This window comes from Vidua macroura, chromosome 19 (genome assembly GCF_024509145.1).
Source record: "Vidua macroura isolate BioBank_ID:100142 chromosome 19, ASM2450914v1, whole genome shotgun sequence".
Lineage (NCBI taxonomy): Eukaryota > Metazoa > Chordata > Aves > Passeriformes > Viduidae > Vidua > Vidua macroura.
The window spans coordinates 11,093,165-11,109,490 of record NC_071589.1 but is presented as its reverse complement, the minus strand read 5'-3'; the positions used below and the strand labels follow the sequence as shown (position 1 = coordinate 11,109,490).

At 55.2% G+C, this 16,326-nt stretch overlaps 1 protein-coding gene across 1 annotated transcript; it reads left to right on the top strand.

Annotated features, from left to right (window-relative positions):
- The first annotated feature begins 6,821 nt into the window (after nt 1-6,821).
- Nucleotides 6,822-15,895, top strand: SLC16A6 (solute carrier family 16 member 6). The gene is made up of 6 exons (XM_053995117.1): nt 6,822-6,938; nt 9,216-9,457; nt 10,066-10,209; nt 10,904-11,032; nt 11,915-12,736; nt 13,304-15,895. Exons 2-6 carry the CDS (start codon nt 9,223-9,225, stop codon nt 13,549-13,551), a joined length of 1,578 nt encoding a protein of 525 aa, XP_053851092.1. The 5' UTR covers nt 6,822-6,938; nt 9,216-9,222; the 3' UTR covers nt 13,552-15,895.
- The last annotated feature ends 431 nt before the right edge of the window (nt 15,896-16,326 follow it).

Here is a 16,326-nt window from a genome sequence, read left to right as displayed (position 1 = left end):
CATCCCCTGTGCAAGGGAAAGAAAATAGTCAGGATGTGAGGAGTGCTCCTGCACCCCAGCCCGGGGCAAAACAGCTTCTCCAGACACCAGGACTTTGCCTTTGAAGTTGTTCTGCTGCCTGGTTCACAATGACTCAGCTGGAAAGGACTGGGAATATGGAGTGCCCCTTTCCTGCACCCACTGCTCAGGCTGGGATGGTTCCCCGTGCTCCTTCCATCCCATGCTCCTGCCATGCCCTGCTCCCTCCTGCTTGCCAAGGGCTTTCTCCCAAGAGTTGCAGGAGGCACAGCCCCACGAGGGGTTCATACAGGGCCCTGCCTTTGTTTGTGACAACTGACAAGTGTCTGAAGAGCCAGAGCAGGGAGCACAGCCCGGCTGCCGGAGGGAGCTGCCCCAGAGGTGAGGAGGCAGGAATCCATACAGTCCCAGAAGGCAAAAACCCCCAGGAACAGTGAGGATTAAGCACATCCAGCTGCTTAGGGCAGGATTTGGCCTCCAGAGATGGAAAGGTTCAAGGACAAACCCTCCAAAGACCGATGGCAGAGACGGAGCTGTGGCAGAGCTCCACGGAGCAGATGGAGCTGTGGAATACGATGTCTTGGACAAAGTTATGGCCAAAGAGGGATGAAGCTGCAGAGATGTGCCAAAATCCTGCTGGGTCCTGCACCAGGAGCTCTGCACTGGCTGTGGGGATCTGTGCCTGGGCTGGGGATGGCCAGGACCCAGCTGTCCCCAGCAGGCACCAGCAACCTTGGGGCAGGAACGTGGCATGAGGGATGCAGCTCCCACGGGATGGTCAACACAGCCAAGCAGGACAACACCCATTAACACAGAGAGGGAGAGCAGAGAAGGCAATACTGGGAAACAAAAGAGAAGAACAGGACAGGAGGAGGCAGGAGAGGGAATACGATGAGCCCCATCTGTAGGCCAAGCAGTTTGCAGCTTGCAAAGTAAATTATTCCCAGGTTTTGTTGTTCACATCTTTAAAAGCTTTGGGCTGTCACTTGGATCAGCAGCTCCTGGGCTGTCAGCAGAGCATTGCAGTGATCAGAGATGTGGCTCCATTCATAATTCATAGCCCAGAGTGTTAATTTATGAAGCCTGGAGGCTCTCGGTACATCAGCTAATGGGGGTGGGATGTGGTGGGTGGTGGGGCTGAGCCATGGGAGGGGGCTCAGCTCTGGGAGAGGCTGCTCAGCCCTGCCCCAGCAAAGCCCACGGGCTCAGGTCCTGCTCTGCACCCTCCTGCATCCCCACAGCTCCAATAATCCAGATTAGGTCTCTGGACATGTTTGATGGCAGCTAAATTGCCTTAACTTTCAAAACAAAAATTCCTTTGCAATTTCCTTGGATTTCTTCATGGATGGGGACTTGAAAGGAGCAGCTCTGCTTGGGTCCAACACCCCTTGCCCAGGGGCTGAGCCCAGCTGGGCCAAGGACAGCACAGAATTGAGCCATCAACATCACAGTGGTCAGGGAGACCTCAGCCCATCCCAGCTCCATCCCTGCCTCATCCCAGCCCCATCCCAGCCCCATCCCAGCCCCATCCCAGCTCCTTCCCAGCTCCATCCCAGCTCCACCCCAGCCCCATCCCAGCCCCATCCCAGCCCCATCCCAGCTCCATCCCAGCCCCATCCCTGCCTCATCCCAGCCCCATCCCAGCCCCTTCCCAGCCCCATCCCAGCACAATCCCAGCCCCATCCCAGCACAATCCCAGCCCCATCCCAGCCCCTTCCCAGCCCATCCCAGCACCATCTCAGCCCCATCCCACTCCCCTGTCTGGGACTCTCCAGAATGCAGCAGGATATCACCCTGTGCTAGACCTGGGGTTTGGGGAAAAACAAAGCACCAAAAGTTGAGCTGATCTCCCCAGGCAGGTGGTGTTCAGGCTTTCTGGGAAGACACACCACCTAATCCTGCCCTCTGGCACCTCTGCTGGCATCCAGCAGCTGCCGGCCCCTCCCAGGCTGAGCTGGTCCCTGTGCCAAATCCCAGCCTCTCCAAACATCCTCCCAGCAGCACCATCCCAGACCCAGTCCCGCTCCTGAGGGACCCCACAGTGTGCCCCAGGGACCCCCCAGCTGCACCTGCAGCCTCACAGAAACACCCAGCACACCTCAAAGCAGCCGAACCCACAAACCTCTGTCCCTTCCATTTACGCTGGGGAGGGATGCCAGGATGACACAGCTAACAAAAACAATCCAAACCATTTTCAAAGGACACTCTCTCCTCCCTAAATTACAGGGAAAGTCTTTCAGGGCTCAAATTCATGCATTAGCATCAGACAAAACTTCTTGATCCCTGATGCTCAGAGGCCGTTTGAAGGCAAGGTGGAACACAGCCCGTGGAATGTCCACATCCAGACCACATCCATGAGGGTGAGGCCATCCCTTGGCATCAACTCCTCTGCACTCTGAGCCCTCTCTGACCCTTTTCAGCTCAAATTCCCAGTGAGCCCGGGCTGTGCACATCCCCCTGGAGGAGGTGGGAGCCCCCCTGGGATCCCCAGGACCTGCAGCACCTCTGCTCCCCTCCAGCTTTGCTGCAGCCAGACCCACCCAGAGCCGACCGACCAACTTTTAGCTCTTTTTTGCAAAAATCAGAGTGACTCAGGAGAGATTGCCCAGGCTGCCTGTGGCAGGAACACTGCGGCACCTCGCCCTGTGCCAAGCAGGAAATATTGCACAGGTGGCTCACAGCTGGGTGAGCACCTGGGAGGAATCACTCCCCGCATCCAAGGCCTCGGGATGAGCGGCGTTGGCAGCGTGCTCCTCAGCTGGACAGGGCACACCTGGCGTCACAGCACGCACCTTGGACCAGGGGAGCCCTGAACAAATAAATAACCTGCCTGCTGCAAGCCAGGCACGGCGGCTCACAGGAGCCTGGAGAAGTCCAAACCAGATAAACCAGTTTAGAAAAGCCCCAAAGCCTCTCCAAGCAGGACACCCCCGGGCTGGCCCCGGCGTACAGGAGGGGAGATGCCTCTCTGGGATGTCACCGCTGGCAGTGCCACCACAGAGGGGTCACCCACACTGTGCTGGCAGTATCTGTCATGTATTTATTACACATTAACCAGAAAGTTTACAAATCTTGGGGCCAGCATGATCATTTTCACATTTTTCACATTCTTTCACATTTTCACGCCTGCCTGGAGAGCAAAGCAGTGGCTGGAGCCCAGAAAAACCTGCCGCCCTTTGAAGCACACCCAGCTGTGCTGAGCTACCCCCCTGCCAGCTCCTGGGGCTCACAACCCGCCCGGGGGGTCCCAGCTCTGATCTCCAGCCCAAACCCACCCAGCAGCCCTGCTGAATGTCCCAGCAGGAACCCCATCCCGGCCACGAGGAGCAGGGAGAAAAGGACACAGCAAAGGATGAGAAATTCAAACTGGACTGGGTACCTGCTGTTATCCAGGACCACTCCAGGAGCTCCCAGTGTCACCCCGTGTGCCAGATGGGGTCAGGGAAACTGAGGCAGGCAAGCAGAAGTGATGGCTCAGCTGTGCTGGCCCCACAGCTGCTGAGTGATGTGGGATGGGGACATATCCCCATGGTGAGGCTCTTGGTGCTGACCCCACTGGAGGATGTCCAGCCACAGCCTGGAGGGGATGGATGGCAGGGCAGACACGCTTTTAGGGGGCAGAAAAAGAAATCTATGGGTTTTTTTGTAATTTAAGATTCCAGAGATTTTGATTTGAACAGAGAAGGGCAGCAGGTACCTGGTGAGGGGTCTGAAGGGCAGAGGGGCAGGAGCTCTGTGTCTGCCCCCTCGGGCCTCCCCAGTGCTGACATGTTTACCAGCAAAGCTCCATTCCCAGCACAACCGTCCTGACAATGCTCTGAACACAGTCAGGACTTCATTCCAGGAAAAAGGTTTTCTACTGGCATAGTTTATACTGGTTCTCCTCACAGAACAAGCAGCACCGACAAAAACATACTTCAGCAGATTTACCAGGATTTCTGCCAGCTCCTGGGACAGGAGAATGTTTTTCACCCATCTCACTGCTGGGTCTTTCAGAGAAAACATTTCACATGCCGAGCAGGGCTGGGCAAACCCCAGCAGAATAAATGAACTGGAAGTCCCTGAGCCGTCCAGGGGCCCGCGCTCCCCTGCTCTTCCCAGCCCGCCCTGTTTTCCAGCTCCTGGCTGATTTATGCCCACAGACAGGAGGCTTGCTCTGCTTCCCTGAGGATTACAGAGCCCTCAGACACAGCCCTGCTCCCGGGCTGCTGGAGCTCCTGGGATGATGGAGAGGCACGTCCCAGTGCCAGCGCTGCCAGGCACGGGACGGACCCACGATGGATGTGCCAGGGAAAAGGATCCCAGCGAGGCACAGCCAAGCCAAGCAGCAGGGAAATTCCCCCAAAGTGGGCAAACAGCATGGGGGAAAAAGGGTTTTACAGTGGGGCTGGGAAGCTCTGGGCTGGAGAGGCTGCAGCCACCACCCCTGTCCCCCCACAGGGCCCCTGCAGCCCCCTTGGCTCCCCAGAGCCTTATTGCTCTTGGAAAGCCCAAAGGAAAGGAATGGGAAGGTGAGGCAGAGACAGATGCAAAGTACTGACAAGAAATACCAAGGAGCAAATCGCTTTGGGTTTTTCATGCCAAAGATATTTGCATTCTTATTTCTGCCCCGGAGGCACAAACCTCTTTTGTTGTCCCACAACCACTTGCACTGTCGCTACCAGGAAGAATTTCAGCACGGGGAGGGTGACCCATTCCCAAGGAAAAGCTCGTATAACGGGATATTGGCTCTGCAGGGCCAGATAAGGGGCGGTCACCCTTTATCTGTACCCCTAAAAAGCAGGGCATGGGTAAAGGACACCCACCTCAAAGGCTCCCTCAGGGGAAGGGGTTTTCCTGTGGGACAGGGAGATAGGAGGCTCTCAAGGACACACAGGGTGCAGTCCCACGGCTGAGTACCCAGATTTCTGATGGATTTCAGAAGGATTTCAGCTTGTTCAGGAGGAGACTGTGAGGAGTGGAGCTGCTGAAACCTCCCTGAGAGCACCAGCACTTGTTGGAGGCAGCAGCTTTTGGGCCAGCATTGCCAAGAGAAACCAGCAGCAGCTTTCCCAAAGTTCCTGAGCAAAAGCAACAATTTGCCTCATTTTGGGCAATCTGGAGAATTTTGTCCCAACTACTTGCTGCCCTTGGCTGTGTTGTCCCACCAGCAATCCCATTGTGACAAAGGAAGGGAAAAGCAGCAGAAGGGACTCAGGCCAAACCAAACACAGCAGCCCTTGCAGTGCAGGGACATTTTAACCTGGCTGCTTTTTCCAGGGGTACGAACCAGGATCAGCAGGCTCCACATTAACCCAGCACACTGTGGTGGGCTCCTGGGCAGGTCCCAGGAGGGCAGGTGAGGAGAGGTGAGGTCACCCACCCACTCTGACCCCTCTGCTGTTCCCTGCACGCAGAAGTCAGTGGCCCACAGGGCACAAGGAACGGTGCAAGACTCCAAATCCTCCTGGCAGCATCCATCTGTGCCCAGCACACGGAGAGCAGGAGCAGGATGCAGCAGCAGCATCGAGCTGAGGCTGCCAGAGCTCCAAGAGAGTTTGCACAATGCTCCCAAGGGCAGTGTGGGATTTTTGGGGTGTCTGTGCAGGGCCAGGGGTTGGACTCAATGTTCCCTGTGGGTCCCTCCCAGCTCAGGATGTTCTGTGATTTTAGGATGACTGAACAGCTGTTCCCTCCCTCCCTCCCCATCCCTCTAAGTGGCGAGCTGGTCTCTCCTGCTTTGCTTGACTCACAAATCCCTACTTTTTAAGCTTCCTACATAAAGGACGTGTTTTCCCTTAAAAATCCAACTAAAGGAGTTGGTTTTCCCTAGAAATGCAACCAATGGAAATGTTTTCCCCTTATAATTCAACCAAGGGACATGTTTTTCCCTAAAAATGCAACAAAAGAGCATGTTTTTCCCTAAAAGTTGAGCTAAAGGAGATTATTTCCCCCCAAAAAATACAGGCAAGGGAGATGTTTCCCCCAAAAATACAACTGAGAGAGACAGTTCCCCCTAAAAATTTAACTGACAGAGATGTTTTTCCTTAGGAATGCAACTAAAGGAAATGTATTCCTTAAAGATACAACTAAGAGACGGGTTTTCCCTAAAAAAAAAAAAAAAAAAAAAATAGCAACAAAGCAACAAAGGGAGATGTTTTCCTCTAAGAATACAACCACTAGAGATGATTCCCCCTAAAAATTCAAGCAAGGAAAATGTTTGCCCTAAAAATGCAACCAAGGAGGATGTTTACCCCTAAAATTGCAACAAAACGAGATTTTCCCTAAAGGAAAGGAGGCTTTCCCTAAAGATACAACTAAAGGAAGCATCTCCTAAAAATACAACCAAGAGCGACGTTTTTTTTTCCCTAGAAATGCAACTAAAGGAGAGGTTTTGTCCCTAAAAAACACAAGTAAGGGGCATATTTCCCCTAACACCGCATCGTGCGCAGCACCCAAAGCTCGCAGGGGACAAACGCCGCGAACAAGCACCGGCGGGGGGGCTCCGCCATGTGCTCCCCGCATCCCACCCGCACCCCGGGGATGCTCCGCACCCCGCATCGCGGCGATGCCCCGGACCCCGCTCCGGCGGGGGCGGCCGGGCACCTGCCGGAGCGCCCCGTGCGGGGTTTGTGCGGCCCGGGGGCTGCGGGACCCCGCGGGGCCGCCCCGCTGCACCGCCCCTCCCGCACACGCGGTGCCGCCGCTGGGCGAGCCGGGCCCGGCGCCGCGCACATGGGCGCTGCGGAGCCGCCGGCGGAGACCGGCTGCAGCCGGTATAAAAGGGCTGCGAGCGAGCACCGAGCAGCAGCAGCCGCCGCCGCGGGCAGCGGGAGCAGCAGCGGCCGGAGGCCGGCGGGCAGCGGGGCCGCCTCCTCGCCGAGGGTCGCCCGCTCGCCCTCCCGGGCCATGGGCAGCCCCTGACCCCGCCGCAGCACCGGGTGAGTGGGGCTCCCGCCCGGGGATTCCGGGGGAGCTGGGTGGGGGAGGGCTTTGTTTCCCTTTTTAAATTTTTTCCCCCCTCTTTTGGGGCGCTTTTTAACGTTATTTTTTTAATTTTTCCAGCGTTTTCCTTCCCCACCTCCCCTCGCCCGCATCCCTGTATTTTTAGCCCGCGGCCCCGGCGATGCAGGAATCAGGGCTGAAATGTTGGGAAAGTGATGCAGGGAAGGGGGGGCCACGCCGGGCCCCTGCGCTCCGGCTTCTTCATTTTCAATTTTTATCCCCGGCCATCATTATTTCTTTTAATCTTTAAATGTGCAAAACGTACGCCCAGGTTTACGGATTCGCTGCGTTGTTTTTCCTTCCCTTATTATCTTATTTTTCTGTTCCCTAAGCGTGCTTCCTCCCGATCTGCTTTCCCCCCCGCCTTATTCCCCGTGCAGTGACACAGGAATTCGTGGCAGCCCCGTCCCCTCTCTCGGGGGGTCTCCAGGCACTTCCCACAAAGTTCGGGCGGCCGCCGGGGGTCCCGCCCGTGCCCCTCGCCCTGCCCGGCTGCAGCAGAGCCCGGCGCGGGCGGCACCGCAGGGATGCAGGAGCCCACGCCTCGCTCCATCCCTGGCGGAGAGGATCCCCCGGGAGCCGCGCACCCGCCATGCGGCACCGCAGGAGGGGCTGCGGGGCGTGGGGACCCCCCCCCTGCCCCGCTCGGGGACCCCTCGCGTGGGCTCGCAGCCCGGCCGGGCTCCCGCGGGGCCGGTGCCGCGCACTCGCCTGCTCCGCCGTGCGAAGTTCCCCGGTGGGCTGCGGCCGGGGCCGCCCGGGCTCGGAACGCGGTGCCGAGGAGCCGAGTCTAAAATGGAGGAGGGAAATGCCTGGTGGCTGCCGGGGACGGCGGCGCGGGGGGAGCGCACGCCCGAGCCGCAGGTCCGGGCGGGACGGGGCGGCACACGGGGCGCTGCCCGCGGCCACCGCTCGGTGCCCTGCCGGGGTGGCTGCGGGGAGCCAGCGCCGGGCTTGACCCCGCGCTGTGTCCCACGGCGGTGACTCCGGCACTGGCACCCCCCACGCGGGTGTGGCGGTGACCCCAGGAGTGTCCCTGTCCCCCTCCCCAGCGCACGTGCGGCGGTGACCCCAGCACTGTCCCCCCTGCAGGTGTGGCACTGACCCTGGCACTGTCCCCCCTGCAGGTGTGGAAGTGACCCCAGCACAGCAGACCCCCCTGCAGTTGTGGCGGTGACCCCGGCACTGTCCCCCCACGGAGATGTGGCACTGACCCCGGCACTGTCCCCCCTGCACAGGTGTGGCAGCGACCCCAGCACAGCAGAACCCCCTGCACAGGTGTGGCAGTGACCCCGGCACTGTCCCCCTGCAGGTGTGGCAGTGAGCCCAGGAACAACTCCCCCAGTGCAGGTGATCCTGTCACTGTCCCCCTGCACAGCTGTGCTGCTGCAGTGGCCTCGGCTCAGTGCTCCCCCCATGCAGGTGTGGCAGTGACCCTGGCACTTGTCCCCCTGCACAGACTCAGCTGCACAGTGGGACCCCCATGCAGGTGTGGCAGCGAGCCCAGGACTGTGACATTGTGCCCCTTGTGCGGCTGTGGTGGTGACCCCAGCACAGTGTCCTCCCCTTGCCTGTGACACTGCTGCTGTGCAGTCGTGGCAGTGCTGGGGTTCCATGGGGAGCTCCATGTGGCACCAAAGCCACCCCTGCACACCCACAGCCCCCGGGTGACGCGGGGCAGGGCTGAGGACACCCTGTGTCTTATGGGGTGATCCCGTCCAGCTGTCCTGCCCCGGGGGGTGGCAGTGGTGCCAAAGGGCTGCAGGGGAGCTGGTAGGAAGCAGGGGTGTCCCACCCCTCGTTTTGAGGTGTGGGCAGCCCTGAGCTGCCGTTTTGGGGACGACGGGTGCCCCGGGGGCTCCTGCGGCTCCGCCAGCCCAGCCGCGCTGGGTTCCGCGGTGGATCTTTCACGAACTGCATCCATCCGCCCCCATGCACCGACAGACAGATGACAGCTCCCAGCTCCCGGGCTTGGCTGCTGGGAACAGCTCGCCCGGGTGCTGAGCTGTGAGTTTCTGGTGCTGGGCTCACAGGGCAGCAGCAGGAAGGAGCCCACGGAGGGACAGAGGCACAAACATCGGCCCAACTCCCACACTTGGCAGCGCAGGATCCAGCTCATGGTGCCTTAAGGGTGCTAGAGCTCCCAGGCTGTGCCTCTTCCAGCAAAATTCAGCTCCAACTGATGCCTGGTTGCCTCTCCCCTCTTTTTCCAGATCCAAAATGACGGTCAAAGCTGTAAGGATGCCGTGCACCTCTGCAAACGTTTATACTAAAGTGCCTGACGGAGGATGGGGCTGGACAGTCGCTTTTGCGTTCTTTGTTGTGGAAGCCCTGACATACGGCATCATAAAATCATTTGGAGTCTTCTTCAACGACCTGATGGAAAGCTTTGACGAAACCAACAGCAGGATATCCTGGATAATATCCATATGTGTGTTTGTACAGACCTTCACAGGTAAGAGGAGCAGGCGCTCAGTGCAGGTGCAAGGGGCAGTCGTGCTGCTGACGCAGCATGCAAGGACCTGGCACCTGTGACTTTTGTGCCTCTAATGGCTCCATTATAAATGAAATCACAGCCATAAAGCTCAGAGGCTGCTCCTCAAATGCCAAGAAATGTCTGTCTCAGCCTGGCAGTCCCTTTGAGCCCCAGCTCTTGTCCTTGGGTGGTGCAGGGACAGGGTTCGTGTCACTGAGCCTGACCCAGTTGTTCAGGTCTCACCAGCAAGGGGCAAAACCCAGAGTTTTCAAACCAAACTCTGCAGTGAAAAAGATTAGAAATAACTTGAGCCTTGCTGAAATCCAGTGGTGTCCAGGCATGTGGCTGGAGATTTGTCCCAGGCTGCCACGTGCTTGTCTTTAAGTCTGTTCTGGTGATTTTGTCTCACGTCCTAAATGCTGTGAGCTGTGCGGTGCTCCGAGGGTGGCTCCGGGGTGATGCTGTGCTGTGCAGGGAGGTGGCACCTCACGGGGACCCGGGCAGGAGACCGAGAAGAGCCCCTGCAGGAGATGGTGGCTGTGAAGTTGCTGAGGTGGGTGCTGAGCACAGCTCTCTCCCTTCTCCAGCTCCTCTGTCGACGGTCCTCAGCAACCGCTTCGGCCACCGCCTGGTGGTGATGGCCGGGGGGCTGCTGGTCAGCACCGGCATGGTCATCGCCTCCTTCGCCCGCAGCGTGGTGGACATGTACGTCACCATCGGCATCGTCTCCGGTGAGTCGCCCTCCTGTCCCCTACCTGCCGCTCGCTGCTCCCTCCCGCAAGCCACGGGGCTTTGGCTCCCCGCACGCGGGGCGTGCTTGGTGCTGCTGCCCCTCCTGAGCTGATCCTGCAGCGAGGATGGGCCCCAGGCTTGGCTTTCTGCCCTGTGCCGCCCCGGGCACCGCCCTGGACTCGGCCCTGAGCTCGCGCAGCAGCACCGGTCGCTTCTGATGAACTGGGATGGCTGGGGAGACCTCAAATCCTCTAATGCTCCCTCTGTCTCTGGTTTCTTCTCCTGGTACTTTTCTCCCTCTCCAGCCTGGCCTGGGTGTCCTGTTCATGTCCACGGCCAGGAGCTTGCCTTGCTTAGGGGAACAGTTGCTCAAATACTTTAAGCAGATGAGGTCCTCAAAGTGGACCCCACTGGCTGTTTGGGAGCAGAAGGCATTATATCTAGCAGGTTTGGGAGGCTGGGTCTCTTGGTTTGGGTTTTTACTCTCCTTTTCTCTTTTTTTTCTTTTCCCCCTTCCAATTTACAAAAAAATAACATTCTGGTTTCCCCAATGATTTTCTTCCAGGGTGACTTGCTGAGTTGGCCGAAATGATACTGTAATGACCACCGGGAAAGCCGACTTAACGTGTTCTTGCATCGGTGTTTCCCCCTCCTTTACTTGTTGTTATGGCAATTTTTGGCATTTATTCACAGGCCTTGGATACTGCCTCTCCTTCCTCCCGACTGTCACCATTTTATCACAGTATTTTGACAAAAGACGCTCGCTGGTCACAGCGGTGGCATCTACAGGGGAATGTTTCGCTGTCTTCTCCTTCGCACCAGGTACGGTGCCCGCGTGCTGCGAATGCCAAAGGCACAATCCTCTCCCCAGGCAAGCAGCCAGAGGCCAAGTCGGTGCCCACAAGTGGTTGCTCACGTGCCCGTGGCACCCAGCAGGCAGAGTGACAAGCAGTGCCAGGGACGGGTGTGACACTGCCTGAGCCCCCCCGGTGCCATGTGCCAGTGCAGGACATGCCTGGCTGATATGCAGCCTGCCGGGCTCCCTATATAGATTTGTCAGGCTAAAAATAAGCCCGAGAAACTTCAGCTATTTAAAACACACAGTGCACAGAACTGCTCCTAAAGGTTACTGGGCTTGCGCTCAGCACGGGCTGCCAAAGTGCTCCAGCCTTTTGGGGACCTGTCCCCAGGCGTCACGGCCCTGCCACCTCTGCCCTTGGGGGTTTATGTGCTCTGCTGCACTCGTGTGCTCTGGGCTAATCCCCGCTGCAAAGCTGCTTTGGGTGCAAAGGAAGGCTGGTAATTAAGCAGTGACGTGCACCTTTGAGCCGAGCTAAGAGACTTCCTCTGCTAGCTGGTTTCAGGGTGAGGGCAGCTGAGAAAGGGAACTCAAGCACTGAGTTTGCCCTCCTTCATTGAAAACAACACCCTCTTTGTCCCCAGACTTGCTGAGACCTCAAAAGAGGCTACCTAAAGGGTGACACCTGCTAGCCAGGTGGGAAACACAGCTTTTAGCTTCTGTCTGCTGCAGCAGAGGGGGGGAATGCGGGTGCCAAACCCCTGGCTAGAGGGACCCCTGCTCAGCCTTTTCGAGAGGCGCCTGGAACCCTCCCTTGGCGAATGTCCAGTCCCTTCCCTGGCTGTAAATTCAATTCCTTGGTGTAACTACAGGCTTTCCCAGTTACACTTCTCCTCTTCCCTCAGCAATCACGGCCCTGAAGGAGCAGATTGGCTGGAGGTACAGCATGCTTTCTGTCGGGGTGCTGCAGCTGGGCATCACTGCCTGCGGATCGCTGCTGCGCCCCATCGTCATCAGAGAGCAGGAAGAAGTGAAAGCACAGCCTCCAGAGGAGCCCACAGAGACAAAGTACATGCTTGAAAATGAACAAACATGCACCTCAATAGAGTCCATAGACTCAGGAGTCGATATAACTACCTCACCCAGCAATGTGCCTGGAAAAACCAAAGCAGAGCCGAAAAGTGAAGAACCAAAGCAACACGGACAGAATCCCATTGACAATAACAGCACCCCTCCAGAACCAAAAACCAAACTACTGGACTTCTCTGTGATGAGAGACTATAGCTTTATCTGTTATGCATTCTTTGGCCTGTTTGCAACCCTGGGCTTCTTCGCTCCCTCCCTCTACATCATCCCCCTGAGCCGCAGCCTCGGCATCGGCAAAGACCACTCTGCCTACATCCTGTCAGCCATGGCTATCGCCGAGGTCTTCGGGAGGATTTTTGCAGGCTGGCTTCTCAACAAGAAGCCCATCCGCAAGATCTACATCGAGCTCATCTGCGTCGTCCTGCTGTCGGTAGCGTTGGTTGCCTTCCCTTTTGCCTCTGGATTCTGGGGCTTGATGATATGTAGCGTTTATTTTGGGTTCATGCTCGGCACGGTAGCGGGCACGCATATTCCCCTCCTGGCTGAAGACGACGTGGTCGGCATTGAGAGGATGTCCTCTGCAGCTGGAGTCTACGTCTTCATTCAAAGCTTAGCTGGGTTGGCTGGACCACCCCTTGCAGGTAACACAAACTTTGGTCTTGGTTTTGTTCCAGAGATGTTTGACAGCTGTTGGTGCTGATCTCTGTCTAGAAGGTATTCTGGCAGCGCTAATCGCAGCACTCCCCTAAAAGCCCTGCAACCACTACTGGGAGTCTCCCAGAGCCAGAAGACTGCAATGCAGCTCTGCAGAGTCCCACGGATGAGGCACTGAGGAACCTCAGAGGGAAGGGAAATACTGCAGTGCTACCCTGATCCTGTTAGAAACCCAAACCTGGCATCACTTCAGGCACAAGCAGAGGCGAGTCCCTCTCGCTGTGCCTGTGCCACGCACTGCAGAAAGGTGAAGTCTGGCAGAACAAACAGATGCCTGATGCACCTCGGGCTCAGCATCCCCGCAGTGCCCAGGGCTTCTGACTCACCTGGAGCTGTCACTGTGTACCCCAGAACACAATGGGTTTACTTTTTTTAACGTGGCATCCGCCTGTCACTGAGTTTTGGCCGCGGATAAATCGCGGATTAAAGCCCTACAGGAGGGCAGGGCAAGGGGGGAGCAGGCTGTGGCTAACTGCTGTAAATGTTTTTTTCAGGTGTCTTGGTGGATACAACAAAGAACTACAGCTCAGCCTTCTACTCCTGTGCTGCTGGCATGGTCCTGGGGGCCGTGTTTCTGGCCCTGGTGAGGCCGTGCAAGACTGGGCTGTGCCACCACCAGCAGCAGCAGCAGCAGGTGGAGGAGAGCACGGCGGGGCCACCACCAGAACTACCAGATGACTTTATAGACATGGATATTGGAAAAGCAGAAAATTCAGGAAAAGGCTCTGACAGCGTGGTATAAAAAACCCTGTTCCTTCTCCATCTAATGTGCTCAGTGTAAAGCTGGGGGAAATGTCAGCTCTGCTCCACGTTTTAAAACTCCATTCTAAAGGGAATGTGAAATTTTAAATGTGAACAGTTGCTACCAACAAGTTTTTTTCTTTTTTTTTTAATATTAGGCAGAATTTTTTTAACCAACAATGGAAAGCTCCATAGAAAATACGGATAGTCACATAAGAATAACTTCTATCTAGCATGAAGATGTGATGCACACTTGCTTTCCTGATAACAAGCATAGGTAAAGGTCCAACTGATCCATAAATACTGACAACAGCAGAAGCAGCTCAGCCTCTGACTGTCACCCATCCCCTACCACAAATTCCACACAGACCTGATGATACGAACTGGAGACGAGCATTTCATACACCACCCGTAGCCAACTGAATCTTCTCCTGGAGGGATACAGACTCACCTTTTAGCTTGGAGGAGGAGGAGGCCAGGCTAGATAGCTGACAATTAGAAACCATTGCTAATGATCTTAACTTGAATGTCACATAATGCTGGGAAATCAAAGGCTCCGTGTTTCTTTATGGCCAGTTATTACTGCACATATTTCATGAGATCATTTTTCTTCTCCCAACTGGGATCCTTAGAACTGTTTTCTGTTGATAGTCAGACCTGATGTACTGTTTCTAATTTAACTAGTATTTATTAATTTATTCTGAGATTGTTAAAGGAGGTTAGCTTAAATAACTGGAGAGGAAAAATGATCTTTGCATAACGGAAAGCTGTCTTTACATCAATCTCTTCAATGCCTATCTTGTATTGCTTGTGAAATTGTTGGGAAAATTATTCTTACAGCATAAAGTGTAGCTGTTTTTAATAGGTAAGTCTTAAGTAACCCAGTTATTTAAAAAGGAAAAAAAAAAACAAAAACAAACAAAAAAAAGAACTACAGATCCAGCATCTCTTTCCATGGAAAAAGGCTCAGCTGGTGCCCACGGACCCAGCATGGCTGCTGGAACCAGCCCCACCCCACAGGGAGGATTTGGCCCAGGATGTCTTAATGTACCCGAAACCTTGGCTCACAGGTGCACCAGGAAATCTCTGCTGCCTGTGGCCCCCCCAGGACCTTCCCCTGTCACTCTGCCCCCACCCCTGCCTGCCACGGGGTGCTGGGGTGCCCGGGCCGAGCTGCACCCCCTTCCCCAGCTCTCCCCTAAAGTCAGCAAGGGGCTTCTTACTTTTTGCTGCTGACTTCAGTGAGAAATGGAGCCTGTGCATAAAGGGAAGGATAAAAGACAACATTTGAGCTGTTCATTCAGTCTTAACGGGAGAGATTCCTGCTCACAGTGACACGAGCTTGCTTACCCCACCTATATGCATCTTCTCGCCTCTAGGCAACTCAGGGGGACAAATCAAACGAGTCTGTTCTGGTTTGGGGGAAAAAGAAACCCCAAGCCACCATTTCTGTGTACTTAAGTGGAAGTGGCATCATCCATTAACTGCTACACTGACCTGTCTGTGTTTTACCAGCCATAGAAATGTGGGACAATCTGTAAAAGAGAAAAAAAAAAAAGAAGAAGAACAATCTCTTTTTGGGAAGGTGCTTGATTTGTTTTTTTCTGTCTTAGATGTCCAAAAAAGAAAAAATAAAAAAAAAGAAGGAAAAAAAAAAAAAAAAGAAACAGGCACTCTTGCAACCAAGTGGCTGGAGCAATTCATCCTCACTGCCCGGGACCTGCGGTCTCGTGTCCTTCCTCTGCCTCAGCACTTTATCACGGCCAGCAGAACCTCGCTGTGTTGCACCCAGGACTGGAAGATCCCTTACAGAGAACTCGAGTTGTGTGAATCAGTGATCAGTGAACAAATAGCCACGTTGCATTACGATGTACTTTTAATTTATTGTTAATTTATGATACTTCAAGCGTTTTGGTAAATGTTCTGTAGCCTATCCTTGTAAGGTTGTTGAAGTCTTTGTGATACGAGACCTCACTACAGCACTTTGCTATTACAACTGCTTGGAAGTGGAATTAAGGCCTCCAGGTTTTGCGTGTGTGTGGAAGCTCCCTGTTCTGCAGATTTGCGAGGTTCTACTGTATTTAGTTTGGTTTTTTCCTCTCTCTTTTTTTTTTTTTTTTTTTTTTACCAAGTTTCCAATCCAGATCAAATGCTACGTTTGTCACTGACCTCACAGTCCGTTTCTGTTCCTGTCTGCGTCGTGGCACGAGCAGGGGAGCGAGTGGTGAGAGTGTGTGTGTGAGGGCACAGCACAAGCAGGATTTACTGATTTGTTTGTAACAAAGTGGACTCTGGAAATACTCTTAAACACTGAGATTTGCAATAAACTTTTTCCTTTTTTTTTTTTTCCTGTTTTTTTTTTTTTTTTTTTCCTTCTTCTCTTCCCCCCCCCCCCCCCCGCCTTTTCTTCTAACTTTAATAATAAATGCAGCAAAGGAACTCCTCCTCTCCCCCTCCTCCTCTCCCCCTCCTCCATCCCTGGGGTTGCTGTGGGGAGCTGTCACATGCCACTCCTCCAGCCTGAAGTGGCCCAGCTTTCCCTGCCCGTTGGGCAATCCCAGTTTAGATTAGTGCTGGCCTCAAGGGTGCCCTTGTGAACCCTCACCCCGGGAGCCCTGATTAGAGGGAGCCTTTTCTTCCAACTGCTGCCTGAACTGGTGGCACTTGCGAGCGTTTCCCTCGTGTCTTCATGGGGCACACAACCACGTAATTATTTTATCATCGCCGAATTGCTGAATACTTTCTCCATGCCAGGCTGAGCAACTCGTGGATCAGA